Here is a 17,500-nt window from a genome sequence, read left to right as displayed (position 1 = left end):
GAGAGAGTGTGAGAGTGAGAGTGAGTGTGAGAGTGAGTGTGAGAGTGGGTTGTGAGTGAGTGTGTGTGTGAGAGAGTGAAAGAAAGAGTGAGAGAGAGAGTGTGAGAGTGAGTGTGAGTGTGAGAGTGAGTAGGTTTTTCAATGACTCAAATTAGTCTTAACCAGGGTGGGAAATTAACTTTTTCAGCCACAGTGGCTGGTGGATGCCCAATTTTACCAGCCACTTGTATTTTTTACCAGCCACTTTTTCTGGAATTCAAATTTATGAATGAGAACTGTGACTTTGATAACATTGACGTCCATTACAAATATGTCATTCGTTTTATCCATTTAACAATATGAGTTATGCTGCACTCAGGAGCCAATTTAACTGTTTTCCTCCGTGGATGCTCACGGGCGCACGCCCTTTTTTTTTTTTTTTTTACAAAAAAAGCACTATTTAGCACAAACAGGGCTACCATAATATGTAAGCAACATGTATGTACATGTTTGTATTTTTGAGAGAATTTTATGCATGGTTATTTTACAGTTTATTTTTTAATATTAGTTAAGTCTGTATGACCATAAACGATGGAGTATTTAAATGTATTTTGCTGCTATTTGAAAAAAATCCAGCAAAACGCGCCCACGCGTTTGTCGACCCTAGAGGGTTAACTCGATAATAAAGCCGTAAAGTAGGCTATCTTTCAACTCAGGACAGCACCACTTCTCACAAATACAGATAGGATTGAAGATGAAAAGTTTAACTGAATTGTTTGCATTTTCGGACGACGCATAGGTTCGACAGTAAGCGAACTAAGCGAACCCTCGTTTTCCCTTCGTCATCAATGCGCCACTTGTTCGAAAAGTACATTCACTTTATATTTACTTCGCCCTCAACAGGTTGTACATTCATATACTGCTGACTCCGCGGCGGGCCTCTTAACACCGGGTATATTTTTTTAATTTTCCTTTCGTCTGTACCTCAGCTATATGTGTCATGGTCCGTTCAGGGCCGTGTCCGTAAAGCACAGCGCTGAAAACCAATCAAATTAGTTACTCGACAAAAGTGCATTATTTTTACTTAGCAACAGCATTCTTTGACAAAAGATGTCTAATCCGTTACAAGGAATGTTTTAAGTAGTAACCAATAAAAATATGTTTTACAATTTACCCGCCACTGTGGCTGGTATACAAGGCAAAGTCACTAGGTGCTAATTTCCCACCCTGGTCTTAACCTCATGATTTACAGTCTATAATCATCAGAGCAGTTCCTCACTTCCTGAACCACAAGTCAATATTAATATTATTCTGTTCGACTCAAAACCACAGTCATTAAATTCCTCATGATTTTCATCATTATTACTGGGCCGTACTTGGGCAGATGAAACTTGTATTGATCGTGAAAACACAATGACTTTACAAGAATTTTGACACACTTGTTTTTGTTTTTCTCTCTGTGTGTGTGTGTGTGTGTGTGTGTGTGTGTGTGTTAATGTGTGTGTGTAAATGTGTGTGTAAATGTGTGTTTTTGTGCCACAGTCACAAGAAGCTCTTCTGGAACATTGCAGACAAGCTGGAATCACATTCATGGTCCTCGTGTCTGATAAAGAAGGAAATTACCTGAAGGTAAATCACTTCAACACCTGCACTAGCGCTCAAAAACACAATTAATATTTAGTAATATTATCAATTTAACTTCAGATAAGAACAAAACTTGAACTGAATTGATCTGAATAATGAGAGTATTGTCTTCTGTTGAGCTGCTTTACAGCTGAATTTAAATTCGTTTCATCATTGATGAATTTTGCGACATTGACACTCATATTGAACTGAATCAACATTGAAATTTGTTTCATAATTGATGAATTTTGACATTGACACTCTTATTGAACTGAATCAACATTAAAAATTTGTTTCAGAATTGATGAATTTTGCGACATTGACTGTTATTGAACTAAATTTAATCAACATTATATTGTTTATAATTGATGAATTTTGCAACATTGACTGTTATTGAACTAAATTTAATCAACATAAAAAATCATAATCGAATGAATTTTGCGACATTGACTGTTATTGAACTAAATTTAATCAACATAAAAAAAAATCATAATTGTTGAATTTTGCAACATTGACATTTATTGAACTGAATCAAATCAACATTGTTTCATAATTGATTAACTTTACATGAATAAACAGGAAAATAGCAGTGGTAATGTTGTAAAGCTGTATATAAGCACTATAGAAATCTAGAAAAGCACTATAGGAATAAAAGTGCAGTGATTGTCTCTCTGCTCTTCCCGTCAGGTGAAGTCGTTTGAGAAAGACCGTCAGTCGGAGAAGAGAATTCCCGAGTCGGATCTGGTGGATCACTTCATCCAGAAGAGCCGGATCAAACTCTCCGAGGAGAGGAACCGGTGAGAGACGCCCACCGTAAACAATTTGGCTGTTAAAAAAATGGATTTCTCAATTTTAATCAATTCTCATTTTCATAAATCGATATCTTAAAGCCTAAGACTCGGATCTTTTAATGCTGTTTTCAGTTGACTTCACTAAATAGCTCCTGCCGTTAAATAATCACAATAAGCTTTGTGCTTTGATTCTATCACTTTTATAATGAAATTCAGTCAATAAATGTGTATGTGTGTGTGTGTGTGTGTGTCTTTAATGTGTGTGTGAGAGTTGAACCAATTATCTCTTTCTCTTGACTACTAGTTACAGCAGCAAATAAACATTAATGAACATCAGAAGGTGTTGAAATATTCAGAACGTCACATTTAAAGCCATTCAGTGACAATAAACTCCGTAAATAACTCTAGAGAGGAGTGTTTTGATATGCATTATATTACATATTCATTATATTTGAAATTAACAATTTCTTCAATATTTAATGTATGTTTGAATAAATAAGTCATGAAAACAAATTTCCTTGTTCCCTGTATAATTTACAGCCTTAAGACATTTTCTCCTTTAAAAAATTTGACGTACTGTACCTGATATATAAATATATATCCAAATGAATCCATTTGGAAATCAAATAGAATTGTGAAATTTGTGTCAATGCCTAGCCCTAGGAAACCATGTTTTAGAGTCCAGAGGAAATATCTCATGTTGTTTTCTCTCGTCTGTCCATCAGAGAGGTTTCAGAGAGCGTTTCTCTGCAGAATCCCAAGGGATCATCACTGGGAAACTCAGGTAGCAGTAACCTAGTTCATTTATTTATTTACATTTTTCTTCAATCATACAGGTGAAACTTGAAAAATTTGAATATCATGCAAAAGTTATTATTTTGATGATTATGGCTTACAGCTTATGAAAACCCCAAATTCAAAATCTCAGAAAATTAGAATATTACATAAAATCAATAAAAAAAAGATTTTAAATACAGAAAAATCGTCCCTCTGAAAAGTATAATCATGCATATGTATATAGTTATATATACTAAATATATTAGTTTCACCTTTTAATTTGAATTACTGAAATACATGAACTGTTGCACGATATTCTCATTTTTTGAGTTTCATCTGTATTCTGTTTTTTTTTTTATCGTTATTGATATTCAATTTTACACTTTTAATGATATTGTTATAATCTATTTTGGGTCTTCTTTCAATTGCTATTTTAATCATTGTCTATTTTTACTCCTGTTTCTTGCCCTTAAAGCACTTTAAACTGCATTGATTTCTTTGGAAAAGTGCAAAATAAATACAAATGTATTGATTGATTCCTTCCTTCATGTAGGGGTTATATGATCAAAATCTAATTTCACTTGATTTCATTTAATTATTTCATCTTTGTTATTAACTATAAGAACAAAGATGCAAATTACAAACAATAGGCGGATACGGTATAAAACAAAATAGAGATTATTTTATTATCTAAATCTACATGAATTTTAAAAAACTTCAAAGGTTTCAATAGTGTTATTATTCAGCTCTATACAGTGAATTCAGTTCAATAACTAGTCCATCGATTATGAAACTAGTTAAATTCAGCTGTAAGCAGCTCAATTCAGTTCAAAGTCATTGATTCATTTCAAATCAAAGTCATTGTACAGTGTCAGAAACTCGTGTCCTCTCAAGGCATTCTGCTTTATTAATTCATTAAAACACAAAAGGGACTCAGTGTAGTGTAGTGTAATGCTTGGCTCTGGCAGATATTACGTTTAAAACCTTGTGAGACATTGAGTTAATCTGAAGTGTTTCCAGCAGATGTTTGAATAAGTCCTCATTTTTTGATTTTTATTTAATTTAATTTAATTATTTTATGTTTGTTATGAACAATAAGAACAGAAATGCTAATTACAAACAATAGGAGAGACACAATATAAGAAAGATAAAAAGCAAAATTTGTAATTAAATCTACTTGAATTCTTATAAACTACAAAAGTTTCAATAGTGTTATTATTCAGCTCTATACAGTTAATTAAGTTCAATAACCAGTCCATCGATTATGAAACTAGTTCAATTCAGCTGTAAGCAGCTCAATTCAGTTCAAAGTCATTGATTCATTTCAAATCAACTATAAGCAGCTCTAGTGTTGTTTTTAAGCTCAATTCAGTTCAACATTGATTCATTTCAAATCAAAGTAATTTGAAAGTTCAGTGTAGTGTAATGCTGTAGTGTAGTGTAATGCTGTAGTGTAATGCTGTAGTGTAGTGTAGTGTAATGCTGTAGTGTAGTGTAATGCTGTAGTGTAGTGTAATGCTGTAGTGTAATGCTGTAGTGTAGTGTAATGCTGTAGTGTAATGCTGTAGTGTAATGCTGTAGTGTAATGCTGTAGTGTAGTGTAATGCTGTAGTGTAGTGTAATGCTGTAGTTTAGTGTAATGCTGTAGTGTAGTGTAATGCTGTAGTGTAGTGTAATGCTGTAGTGTAGTGTAAAGCTGTAGTGTAGTGTAATACTGTAGTGTAATGCAGTAGTGTAGTGTAATGCTGTAGTGTAATACTGTAGTGTAGTGAAATGCTGTAGTGTGGTGTAATGCTGTAGTGTAGTGTAATGCTGTAGTGTAATGCTGTAGTGTAGTGTAATACTGTAGTGTAGTGTAATGCTGTAGTGTAGTGTAATGCTGTAGTGTAGTGTAATGCTGTAGTTTAGTGTAATGCTGTAGTGTAGTGTAATGCTGTAGTGTAGTGTAATGCTGTAGTGTAGTGTAAAGCTGTAGTGTAGTGTAATACTGTAGTGTAATGCAGTAGTGTAGTGAAATGCTGTAGTGTGGTGTAATGCTGTAGTGTAGTGTAATGCTGTAGTGTAATGCTGTAGTGTAGTGTAATACTGTAGTGTAGTGTAATAGTGTAGTGTAATGCTGTAGTGTAGTGTAAAACTGTAGTGTAGTGTAATGCTGTAGTGTAGTGTAATAGTGTAGTGTAATGCTGTAGTGTAGTGTAATACTGTAGTGTAGTGTAATAGTGTAGTGTAATGCTGTAGTGTAGTGTAAAACTGTAGTGTAGTGTAATGCTGTAGTGTAATGCTGTAGTGTAGTGTAATGCTGTAGTGTAATGCTGTAGTGTGGTGTAATGCTGTAGTGTAGTGTAATGCTGTAGTGTAGTGTAATGCTGTAGTGTAATGCTGTAGTGTGGTGTAATGCTGTAGTGTGGTGTAATGCTGTAGTGTGGTGTAATGCTGTAGTGTAATGCTGTAGTGTGGTGTAATGCTGTAGTGTGGTGTAATACTGTAGTGTAGTGTCATACTGTAGTGTAATGCTGTAGTGTAATGCTGTAGTGTAGTGTAATACTGTAGTGTAGTGTCATTCTGTAGTGTAATGCTGTAGTGTAGTGTAATACTGTAGTGTAGTGTAATGCTGTAGTGTAGTGTAATGCTGTAGTTTAATGCTGTAGTGGAGTGTAATGCTGTAGTGTAGTGTAATGTTGTAGTGTAATGCTGTAGTTTAATGCCATGCTGTAGTGTAATGCTGTAGTGTAGTGTAATGCTGTAGTGTAGTGTAATGCTGTAGTGTAGTGTAATGCTGTAGTGTAGTGTAATACTGTAGTGTAGTGTCATACTGTAGTGTAATGCTGTAGTGTAGTGTAATGCTGTAGTGTAGTGTAATACTGTAGTGTAGTGTAATGCTGTAGTGTAGTGTAATGCTGTAGTTTAATGCTGTAGTGGAGTGTAATGCTGTAGTGTAGTGTAATGCTGTAGTGTAATGCTGTAGTTTAATGCTATGCTGTAGTGTAATGCTGTAGTGTAGTGTAATGCTGTAGTGTAGTGTAATGCTGTAGTGTAGTGTAATGCTGTAGTGTAATGCTGTAGTGTAGTGTAATGCTGTAGTGTAGTGTAATAGTGTAGTGTAGTGTAATGCTGTAGTGTAGTGCTGTAGTGTAGTGTAATGCTGTAGTGTAGTGTAATGCGGTAGTTTAGTGTAATGCTGTAGTGTAGTGTAATGCTTTAGTGTAGTGTAATGCTGTAGTGTAGTGTAATGCTGTAGTGTAATGCTGTAGTGTAATGCTGTAGTGTAATGCTTTAGTGTAGTGTAATGCTGTAGTGTAGTGTAATAGTGTAGTGTAGTGTAATGCTGTAGTGTAGTGTAATGCTGTAGTGTAGTGTAATGCTGTAGTGTAGTGTAATAGTGTAGTGTAATGCTGTAGTGTAGTGTAATGCTGTAGTGCAATGCTTTAGTGTAGTGTAATGCTGTAGTGTAGTGTAATAGTGTAGTGTAGTGTAATGCTGTAGTGTAGTGTAATGCTGTAGTGTAGTGTAATGCTGTAGTGTAATGCTGTACTGTAGTGTAGTGCTGTAGTGTAGTGTAATGCTGTAGTGTAATGCTGTAGTGTAATGCTGTAGTGTAATGCTGTAGTGTAGTGTTGTAGTGTAATGCTGTAGTGTAGTGCAATGCTGTAGTGTAGTGTTGTAGTGTAATGCTGTAGTGTAGTGCAATGCTGTAGTGTAGTGCAATGCTGTAGTGTAGTGTAATAGTGTAGTGTAATGCTGTAGTGTAATACTGTAGTGTAGTGTAATAGTGTAGTGTAGTGTAATGCTGTACTGTAGTGTAATGCTGTAGTGTAATGCTGTAGTGTAATGCTGTAGTGTAGTGTAATGCTGTAGTGTAGTGTAATACTGTAGTGTAGTGTAATGCTGTAGTTTAGTGTAATGCTGTAGTGTAATGCTGTAGTGTAGTGTAATGCTGTAGTGTAATGCTGTAGTGTAGTGGTGTAGTGTAATGCTGTAGTGTAGTGTAATGCTGTAGTGTAATGCTGTAGTGTAGTGTAATGCTGTAGTGTCGTGTAATGCTGTAGTGTAATGCTGTAGTGTAGTGCAATGCTGTAGTGTAGTGTAATAGTGTAGTGTAATGCTGTAGTGTAGTGTAATAGTGTAGTGTAATGCTGTAGTGTAGTGTAATGCTGTAGTGTAATGCTGTACTGTAGTGTAGTGCTGTAGTGTAGTGTAATGCTGTAGTGTAATGCTGTAGTGTAATGCTGTAGTGTAATGCTGTAGTGTAGTGTTGTAGTGTAATGCTGTAGTGTAGTGCAATGCTGTAGTGTAGTGTTGTAGTGTAATGCTGTAGTGTAGTGCAATGCTGTAGTGTAGTGCAATGCTGTAGTGTAGTGTAATAGTGTAGTGTAATGCTGTAGTGTAATACTGTAGTGTAGTGTAATAGTGTAGTGTAGTGTAATGCTGTACTGTAGTGTAATGCTGTAGTGTAATGCTGTAGTGTAGTGTAATGCTGTAGTGTAGTGTAATACTGTAGTGTAGTGTAATGCTGTAGTTTAGTGTAATGCTGTAGTGTAATGCTGTAGTGTAGTGTAATGCTGTAGTGTAGTGTAATGCTGTAGTGTAATGCTGTAGTGTAGTGGTGTAGTGTAATGCTGTAGTGTAGTGTAATGCTGTAGTGTAATGCTGTAGTGTAGTGTAATGCTGTAGTGTCGTGTAATGCTGTAGTGTAATGCTGTAGTGTAGTGTAATAGTGTAGTGTAATGCTGTAGTGTAGTGTAATAGTGTAGTGTAATGCTGTAGTGTAGTGTAATGCTGTAGTGTAATGCTGTACTGTAGTGTAGTGCTGTAGTGTAGTGTAATGCTGTAGTGTAATGCTGTAGTGTAATGCTGTAGTGTAGTGTTGTAGTGTAATGCTGTAGTGTAGTGCAATGCTGTAGTGTAGTGCAATGCTGTAGTGCAATGCTGTAGTGTAGTGTAATAGTGTAGTGTAATGCTGTAGTGTAATACTGTAGTGTAGTGTAATAGTGTAGTGTAGTGTAATGCTGTACTGTAGTGTAATGCTGTAGTGTAGTGTAATGCAGTAGTGTAGTGTAATGCTGTAGTGTAGTGTAATGCTGTACTGTAGTGTAATGCTGTAGTGTAGTGTAATGCTGTAGTGTAGTGCTGTAGTGTAGTGTAATGCTGTACTGTAGTGTAATACTGTAGTGTAGTGTAATACTGTAGTGTAGTGTAATGCAGTAGTGTAGTGTAATGCTGTAGTGTAGTGTAATGCTGTAGTGTAGTGTAATGCTGTACTGTAGTGTAATGCTGTAGTGTAGTGTAATGCTGTAGTGTAGTGCTGTAGTGTAGTGTAATGCTGTACTGTAGTGTAATACTGTAGTGTAGTGTAATACTGTAGTGTAGTGTAATGCTGCAGTGTAGTGTAATGCTGTACTGTAGTGCAATGCTGTAGTGCAATGCTGTAGTGCAATACTGTAGTGTAATGCTGTAGTGTAATGCTGTAGTGTAGTGTAATTCTGTAGTGTAATGCTGTAGTGTAGTGTAATGCTGTAGTGTAGTGTAATGCTGTAGTGTAATCCTGTAGTGTAGTGTAATGCTGTAGTGTAGTTTAATGCTGTAGTGTAATGCCTGTAGTGTAATACTCTAGTGTAATGCTGTAGTGCAATACTGTAGTGTAATGCTGTAGTGTAATGCTATAGTGTAATGCTGTAGTGTAGTGTAATTCTGTAGTGTAATGCTGTAGTGTAGTGTAATGCTGTAGTGTAGTGTAATGCTGTAGTGTAGTGTAATGCTGTAGTGTAGTGTAATGCTGTAGTGTAATGCTGTAGTGTAGTGTAATGCTGTAGTGTAGTGTAATGCTGTAGTGTAGTGTAATGCTTTAGTGTAGTGTAATGCTGTAGTGTAATGCTGTAGTGTAATGCTGTAGTGTAATGCTTTAGTGTAGTGTAATGCTGTAGTGTAGTGTAATAGTGTAGTGTAGTGTAATGCTGTAGTGTAGTGTAATGCTGTAGTGTAATGCTGTAGTGTAATGCTGTAGTGTAATGCTGTAGTGTAATGCTGTAGTGTAGTGTAATAGTGTAGTGTAGTGTAATGCTGTAGTGTAGTGTAATGCTGTAGTGTAGTGTAATGCTGTAGTGTAGTGTAATAGTGTAGTGTAATGCTGTAGTGTAGTGTAATGCTGTAGTGCAATGCTTTAGTGTAGTGTAATGCTGTAGTGTAGTGTAATAGTGTAGTGTAGTGTAATGCTGTAGTGTAGTGTAATGCTGTAGTGTAGTGTAATGCTGTAGTGTAATGCTGTACTGTAGTGTAGTGCTGTAGTGTAGTGTAATGCTGTAGTGTAATGCTGTAGTGTAATGCTGTAGTGTAATGCTGTAGTGTAATGCTGTAGTGTAATGCTGTAGTGTAGTGTTGTAGTGTAATGCTGTAGTGTAGTGCAATGCTGTAGTGTAGTGCAATGCTGTAGTGTAGTGTAATAGTGTAGTGTAATGCTGTAGTGTAGTGTTGTAGTGTAATGCTGTAGTGTAGTGCAATGCTGTAGTGTAGTGCAATGCTGTAGTGTAGTGTAATAGTGTAGTGTAATGCTGTAGTGTAATACTGTAGTGTAGTGTAATAGTGTAGTGTAGTGTAATGCTGTACTGTAGTGTAATGCTGTAGTGTAATGCTGTAGTGTAGTGTAATGCAGTAGTGTAGTGTAATGCTGTACTGTAGTGTAATGCTGTACTGTAGTGTAATGCTGTAGTGTAGTGTAATGCTGTAGTGTAGTGCTGTAGTGTAGTGTAATGCTCTACTGTAGTGTAATACTGTAGTGTAGTGTAATACTGTAGTGTAGTGTAATGCAGTAGTGTAGTGTAATGCTGTAGTGTAGTGTAATGCTGCAGTGTAGTGTAATGCTGTACTGTAGTGTAATGCTGTAGTGTAGTGTAATGCTGTACTGTAGTGTAATACTGTAGTGTAGTGTAATACTGTAGTGTAGTGTAATGCTGCAGTGTAGTGTAATGCTGTACTGTAGTGTAATGCTGTACTGTAGTGTAATGCTGTAGTGTAGTGCAATGCTGTAGTGTAGTGTAATGCTATAGTGTAGTGTAATGCTGTAGTGTAATGCTGTAGTGTAATGCTGTAGTGTAGTGTAATGCTGTAGTGTAATGCTGTAGTGTAATGCTGTAGTGTAATGCTGTAGTGTAATGCTGTAGTGTAGTGTAATTCTGTAGTGTAGTGTAATACTGTAGTGTAATGCTGTAGTGTAGTGTAATGCTGTAGTGTAGTTTAATGCTGTAGTGTAGTGTAATTCTGTAGTGTAATACTGTAGTGTAATGCTGTAGTGCAATACTGTAGTGTAATGCTGTAGTGTAATGCTGTAGTGCAATGCTGTAGTGCAATGCTGTAGTGCAATGCTGTAGTGTAATGCTGTAGTGTAGTGTAATTCTGTAGTGTAATGCTGTAGTGTAGTGTAATGCTGTAGTGTAGTGTAATGCTGTAGTGTAATCCTGTAGTGTAGTGTAATGCTGTAGTGTAGTTTAATGCTGTAGTGTAATGCCTGTAGTGTAATACTGTAGTGTAATGCTGTAGTGCAATACTGTAGTGTAATGCTGTAGTGTAATGCTATAGTGTAATGCTGTAGTGTAGTGTAATTCTGTAGTGTAATGCTGTAGTGTAGTGTAATGCTGTAGTGTAGTGTAATGCTGTAGTGTAATCCTGTAGTGTAGTGTAATGCTGTAGTGTAGTGTAATGCTGTAGTGTAGTGTAATGCTGTAGTGTAGTGTAATGCTTTAGTGTAGTGTAATGCTGTAGTGTAGTGTAATGCTGTAGTGTAATGCTGTAGTGTAATGCTGTAGTGTAATGCTGTAGTGTAATGCTGTAGTGTAATGCTGTAGTGTAATGCTTTAGTGTAGTATAATGCTGTAGTGTAGTGTAATAGTGTAGTGTAGTGTAATGCTGTAGTGTAGTGTAATGCTGTAGTGTAGTGTAATGCTGTAGTGTAGTGTTATAGTGTAGTGTAATGCTGTAGTGTAGTGTAATGCTGTAGTGTAATGCTGTACTGTAGTGTAGTGCTGTAGTGTAGTGTAATGCTGTAGTGTAATGCTATAGTGTAATGCTGTAGTGTAGTGTAATTCTGTAGTGTAATGCTGTAGTGTAGTGTAATGCTGTAGTGTAGTGTAATGCTGTAGTGTAATCCTGTAGTGTAGTGTAATGCTGTAGTGTAGTGTAATGCTGTAGTGTAGTGTAATGCTGTAGTGTAGTGTAATGCTTTAGTGTAGTGTAATGCTGTAGTGTAATGCTGTAGTGTAATGCTGTAGTGTAATGCTGTAGTGTAATGCTGTAGTGTAATGCTGTAGTGTAATGCTTTAGTGTAGTGTAATGCTGTAGTGTAGTGTAATAGTGTAGTGTAGTGTAATGCTGTAGTGTAGTGTAATGCTGTAGTGTAGTGTAATGCTGTAGTGTAGTGTAATAGTGTAGTGTAATGCTGTAGTGTAGTGTAATGCTGTAGTGTAATGCTGTACTGTAGTGTAGTGCTGTAGTGTAGTGTAATGCTGTAGTGTAATGCTGTAGTGTAATGCTGTAGTGTAATGCTGTAGTGTAATGCTGTAGTGTAATGCTGTAGTGTAATGCTGTAGTGTAGTGGTGTAGTGTAATGCTGCAGTGTAGTGCAATGCTGTAGTGTAGTGTAATAGTGTTGTGTAATGCTGTAGTGTAATACTGTAGTCTAGTGTAATGCTGTAGTGTAATAGTGTAGTGTAGTGTAATGCTGTACTGTAGTGTAATGCTGTAGTGTAATGCTGTAGGGTAGTGTAATGCTGTAGTGTAGTGTAATGCTGTAGTGTAGTGTAATGCTGTAGTGTAGTGTAATAGTGTAGTGTAATGCTGTACTGCCCCTGGTGTAGTGTAATGCTGTACTGTTTTGCAATGCTGTAGTGTAGTGTAATACTGTAGTGTAGTGTAATACTGTAGTGTAGTGTAATGCTGTAGTGTAGTTTAATGCTGTAGTGTAGTGTAATGCTGTAGTGTAGTGCTGTAGTGTAGTGTAATGCTGTACTGTAGTGTAATACTGTAGTGTAGTGTAATGCTGCAGTGTAGTGTAATGCTGTACTGTAGTGTAATGCTGTAGTGTAGTGTAATGCTGTAGTGTAGTGTAATGCTATAGTGTAGTGTAATGCTGTAGTGTAATGCTGTAGTGTAGTGTAATGCTGTAGTGTAGTTTAATGCTGTAGTGTAATGCTGTAGTGTAATGCTGTAGTGTAGTGTAATGCTGTAGTGTAATGCTGTAGTGTGGTGTAATGCTGTAGTGTAATGCTGTAGTGTAGTGTAATGCTGTAGTGTAATGCTGTAGTATAGTGTAATGTTGTAGTGTAGTGTAATGCTGTAGTGTAGTGTAATGCTGTAGTGTAGTGTAATGCTGTAGTGTAATGCTGTAGTGTAATGCTGTAGTGTAGTGTAATGCTGTAGTGTAATGCTGTAGTGTAATGCTGTAGTGTAATGCTGTAGTGTAGTGTAATGCTGTAGTGTAATGCTGTAGTTTAATGCTGTAGTGTATTGTAAAACTGTAGTGTAATGCTGTAGTGTAGTGTAGTGTAATGCTGTAGTGTAGTGTAATGCTGTAGTTTAATGCTGTAGTGTAGTGTAAAACTGTAGTGTAGTGTAATGCTGTAGTTTAATGCTGTAGTGTAGTGTAATGCTGTAGTGTAGTGTAATGCTGTAGTGTAGTGTAATATTGTAGTGTAGTGTAATGCTGTAGTGTAGTGTAATGCTGTAGTGTAGTGTAATGCTGTAGTGAAATGTAATACTGTAGTGTAGTGTAATGCTGTAGTGTAGTGTAATACTGTAGTGTAATGCTGTAGTGTAATACTGTAGTGTAGTGTAATGCTTGGCTCGGACAGATTTTGCGTTTAAAACCTCGCGAGACTTTGAGTTAATCTGAAGTGTTTCTGCAGATGTTTGGGTGAATCCTGATGTTCTGCTGTTCTGGTGTGTCCGTCAGGTGTGTCCGAGTCCCACGGGAGCAACGCCGGCATGAACGTGAACCTCGTGACGCCTGAGAAAGTGTCCGCCAGCTCGAGACGGAGATACGAGACGCAGGTCTGTGAACACTCATCTCACATCATGAACACTGATCTCACATCTCTCATCACAGGAAACACGGTTTCTTCCTCATCTTGTGCCTTTAATGCCTGTAGGGAACATACATTCAACAAACATTATTCAGACACCAGATATAATATTTGATATTGTTTTACTTGTGTGTGCAGGACACTATAGTTCATTTATGTAAGTGAGGAGAGCAAAATAAAGTGATATATTATACCCAAAAATGTTATTAAACTATACGCTCAAAACGCAGATTCATTGAGAAATGAAGTAAATGGCTCTTTTTATGAAGTTCTTCATCAGAAACAGCACTCGTGTGATATTGCTCGTATAAAACTTGTATGGGGCATTTTTATTTCTGATATCCTGATATCTTGAATGTTATGGTCAGTGTAACGGCTTCATCTGCCCTGCATCACCCCCTCCATAATCTCAAGACTTTTAATCTAAATGTCATTTAAGACGTTTCATGGCCTCAAATTTGATAAAACTGAATTGAAGACTTTTTCAGACAGGAATACAGACAAACAAAAAATTATTCAGCACCAGATATACTTTTTTACTAGTGTGTGCAGGACACTATAGATCATTTAGTGAGGAGAGCAAAATAAAGTGACATATTATACCCAAAAAATTCTTCATACAGTGACCACCTGTAATATTTATACAAATTTGAGACCAAAAATGATTGGGACACTTTGAGCTGATCATGTTTTGCTGAAGTGTTTTTTCTTTAATAACTAATGCAGCTTTTTACACACAGACTGAACAACATGAAGCATTGCTTGGTGATTGGTTGAGCTAAACTGGTATTATCTAATTGTGTAGTTAAATTTAACAGCTGACAGATTTTCAACATAATTCATGTGTGAGAGTCTAACAGAAGGACGGACAAAACCAGGGAAATATCCACTGATTTAATAACTCTGAGTTCTGCTCATATTTTACTACCATTTTCTAAACTACAGCGAATAAACTGATAATGTGAGAAATGTTGAATAAATCTTGGTTTGACTGTATGTTTCCCTCACAATCACTCACGCTCGCTTGTTTTACGAATGTCACATTAATTCTATAATCCCAGAGCTGCTTTTTGATAGATTTCCCTTTGACGTTTTCTCACTCCATTAAACAGAGAAAGTCTTGAATCTGTGATTCCCATTGAGGAGCGTCTTGTTCATTTCAGCTCAATTGCTGTTTAATTTAGCGTGTGTGAGTCTCAGGACAGCGGAGACGCCCTTCTGATGAAATAATCATTCATATTTGATGAGCCATAGAAACATGAAGTCCTGCGCTCAACTCTATTACACTGCCGGTCAAAGCTTTCAAATCATTCGTATTTATAATGTTTCTGAGAGTCTCTTCTGCTCATCAAAGCTGCATTTATCTGATCAAACATACAGAAATATTATTCCAATGTAAAGCGTCTATGTGAGTATATAGTAAAGTGTAATTTATTCCTGTGATCAAAGCTGAATTTTCAGCATCATTACTCCAGTCTTCAGTGTCACATGATCCTTCAGAAATCACTATAATATGAATATGAATGTTTCTTGTGCATCAATGTTAAAACAAGGTTATGCTGCTTCAGATTTTATGATACAAAAAAGTTTTGGGGTAAGTGAGATCTTTAAAAATTATTTTGAAATGAATACTTTTATTCATTAAGGATGCATTAAATGTATCAAAAGTGACAGTATAGACATTTATAATGTTACAAAAGATTACATTTCAAATAAATGCTGTTCTTTTAAAACTTTCTATTCATCAAAGAATCCTTAAAAAATATATAAATAACTGTTTTCAACACTGATAATAATCATAAATGTTTCTTGGGCATCAAATCATCATATTATAGTGATTTCTGAAGGATCATGTGACACTGAAGACTGGAGTAATGATGCTGAAAATTCAGCTTTGATCACAGGAATAAATTACACTTTACTATATATTCACATAGAAAACAGCTGATTTACATTGGAATAATATTTCACTGTTTTTACAAATTTTTTGATAAATAAATGCAGCCTTGGCGGTCAGTTTAGGTGTCTTCTGCTCAGTGTATTTATAATGAAATGCCTTTTGTTTTCTGTTCATTTTGCATTATGAACATGAACTGATTCTGTCTTTCAGATTCAATCACGACTGCAGAATCTGAGCAGTAATTTACAGAACAGGAGCAGCGACATCGAAGTGTTGGCTGTAAGTGCATGATGTCATTTCCTGCTGTCAGATCAACACATGAGCCTTAGCGACTTACATTACATTCAAGGTTTACATGAGTGGTCGACCAATATATGGCATAGAGTGTGTTTTAAACACACACACACACACACACACACACACACTAACCCGACCCCTAAACCTATCCATCACGCACAACTTTCTGTATTTTATTATGTTTGTTAATTAATGTTCCTTGTGAGGACCAGCAAAAAGTCTCACGAAGTAGAGAATCTCACGTTTTACTATCCTTGTTTGGACATTTGGTACACACACACAGACTAACACACACGCACACTAACACACACACGCACTAACACACACACACTCATACTTACTCACACTCTCTCTCACACGCACACTAACACACACACACACACTTCTCAGAATTGTAAACAGCAAAAGGAGGCGAACGCTTGTCAGTGAGATTTACATCGTTTGCATATTTAGCTAATTAGTGGTTATGAGGGGAATATAGTGGTTTACTGTTATTACAGTTTACAAAACTCCTCTAACCCGGAGTTACCAGTTCATATGCAACTGTAGAAGCACAGCGAGCTACACACACACACACACACACACACGTCTGTAGAAGCACCTCGAGCTACACACACACACACACACACACACACACACACACACACACACACACACACACACACACACGTCTGTAGAAGCACCTCGAGCTTCACACACACACACACACACACACACACACACACACACACACACACACATCTGTAGAAGCAACTCGAGCTTCACACACACACACACAAACACACACACACACACACACACACACACACACGTCTGTAGAAGCACCTCGAGCTTCACACACACACACACACACACACACACACACACACACACACACACACGTCTGTAGAAGCACCTCGAGCTACACACACACACACACACACACACACACACACACACGTCTGTAGAAGCACCTCAAGCTACACACACACACACACACACACACACACGTCTGTAGAAGCACCTCGAGCTACACACACACACACACACGTCTGTAGAAGCACCTCGAGCTACACACACACACACACACACACACACACACACACACACGTCTGTAGAAGCACCTCGAGCTACACACACACACACACACACACACACACACACACACACACACACACGTCTGTAGAAGCACCTCGAGCTACACACACACACACAAACACACACACACACACACACACACACACACGTCTGATCAACATCACTTACAGAAACAAAATCTGCACTTATATCAGGGTTTAAAAGCGTCATGGCATTAAACATCACATTCAATTCAATTCAATTCAAATTTATTTGTATAGCGCTTTTCACAATACACATTGTCTCAAAGCAGCTTTACAGAAATTGCAACATGCACATCAAAAGATAAATATATATGTATATATATTTCACAGTATTTATGTCCAGTGCAAATACATCAAGATACATTTACTGGAGTAGCAAAATTAATATATGAGGTCTTGTTTTCTTAGAAATGTTACAAAATTTAGTTTAACGCTTAAAACATGAACAAATATGTCAATATAGTATTAAAATGTGTTGATTATTATGTTGGATCATTTTGCTTCTCCAGTAAACATATATTAGACATTTGTACTGAAAATTCTATTATTTTTATTCTATTACTGTTGTACTATTTTGTCTATTTCACTGAGATGATGTAAAACACGTTTCTCAACATGTGTTGTTTTAATAGTGCTATACAAATAAAAGAAACGTACAGTAAAAGTTATTTCCACACTCTAGTGTTTAGGAGCAGAGCTAATCCAGATATTTTTCTTTGTTAAATGAATAAAAAACGAATGAAAATGATTTTGAAGTGTTTCTAATTCAACTCGTCGTGTGCTTTAGACGTCAGTTCATTCCTCAAAAAGCTGTTCAAGTCTTAATAAACCCTGCATGAGTCTCGATGTCATCGACTGCCCTGTGAACGCTCATGTTGAGCACTTCCTGTTGACTGTGAACGCTCATGTTGAGCACTTCCTGTTGACTGTGAACGCTCATGTTGAGCACTTCCTGTTGACTGAACG

The 17,500-nt window shown here is 36.7% G+C and overlaps 1 protein-coding gene across 3 annotated transcripts in view; it reads left to right on the top strand.

The window, feature by feature from the left end:
• LOC143702926 (eIF-2-alpha kinase GCN2-like) overlaps positions 1-17,500 on the top strand; it is an 82,887-nt gene that overhangs the window by 60,511 nt on the left and 4,876 nt on the right. For all 3 annotated transcript variants that reach the window (XM_077196851.1, XM_077196852.1, XM_077196853.1), the window contains 5 exons: positions 1,522-1,608; positions 2,290-2,399; positions 3,119-3,177; positions 13,108-13,205; positions 15,348-15,416. In XM_077196851.1, coding sequence (XP_077052966.1) covers positions 1,522-1,608; positions 2,290-2,399; positions 3,119-3,177; positions 13,108-13,205; positions 15,348-15,416 — 423 coding nt within the window. The remainder of the gene's footprint in view (positions 1-1,521; positions 1,609-2,289; positions 2,400-3,118; positions 3,178-13,107; positions 13,206-15,347; positions 15,417-17,500) is intronic.

Source organism: Siphateles boraxobius, unplaced genomic scaffold (genome assembly GCF_051911475.1).
Source record: "Siphateles boraxobius isolate OS27281-9 unplaced genomic scaffold, OSU_SipBor_1 368, whole genome shotgun sequence".
Classification (NCBI taxonomy): Eukaryota; Metazoa; Chordata; class Actinopteri; order Cypriniformes; family Leuciscidae; genus Siphateles; species Siphateles boraxobius.
The sequence above is the reverse complement of the archived record's forward strand: the minus strand, read 5'-3'. Positions and strand labels throughout refer to the sequence as shown.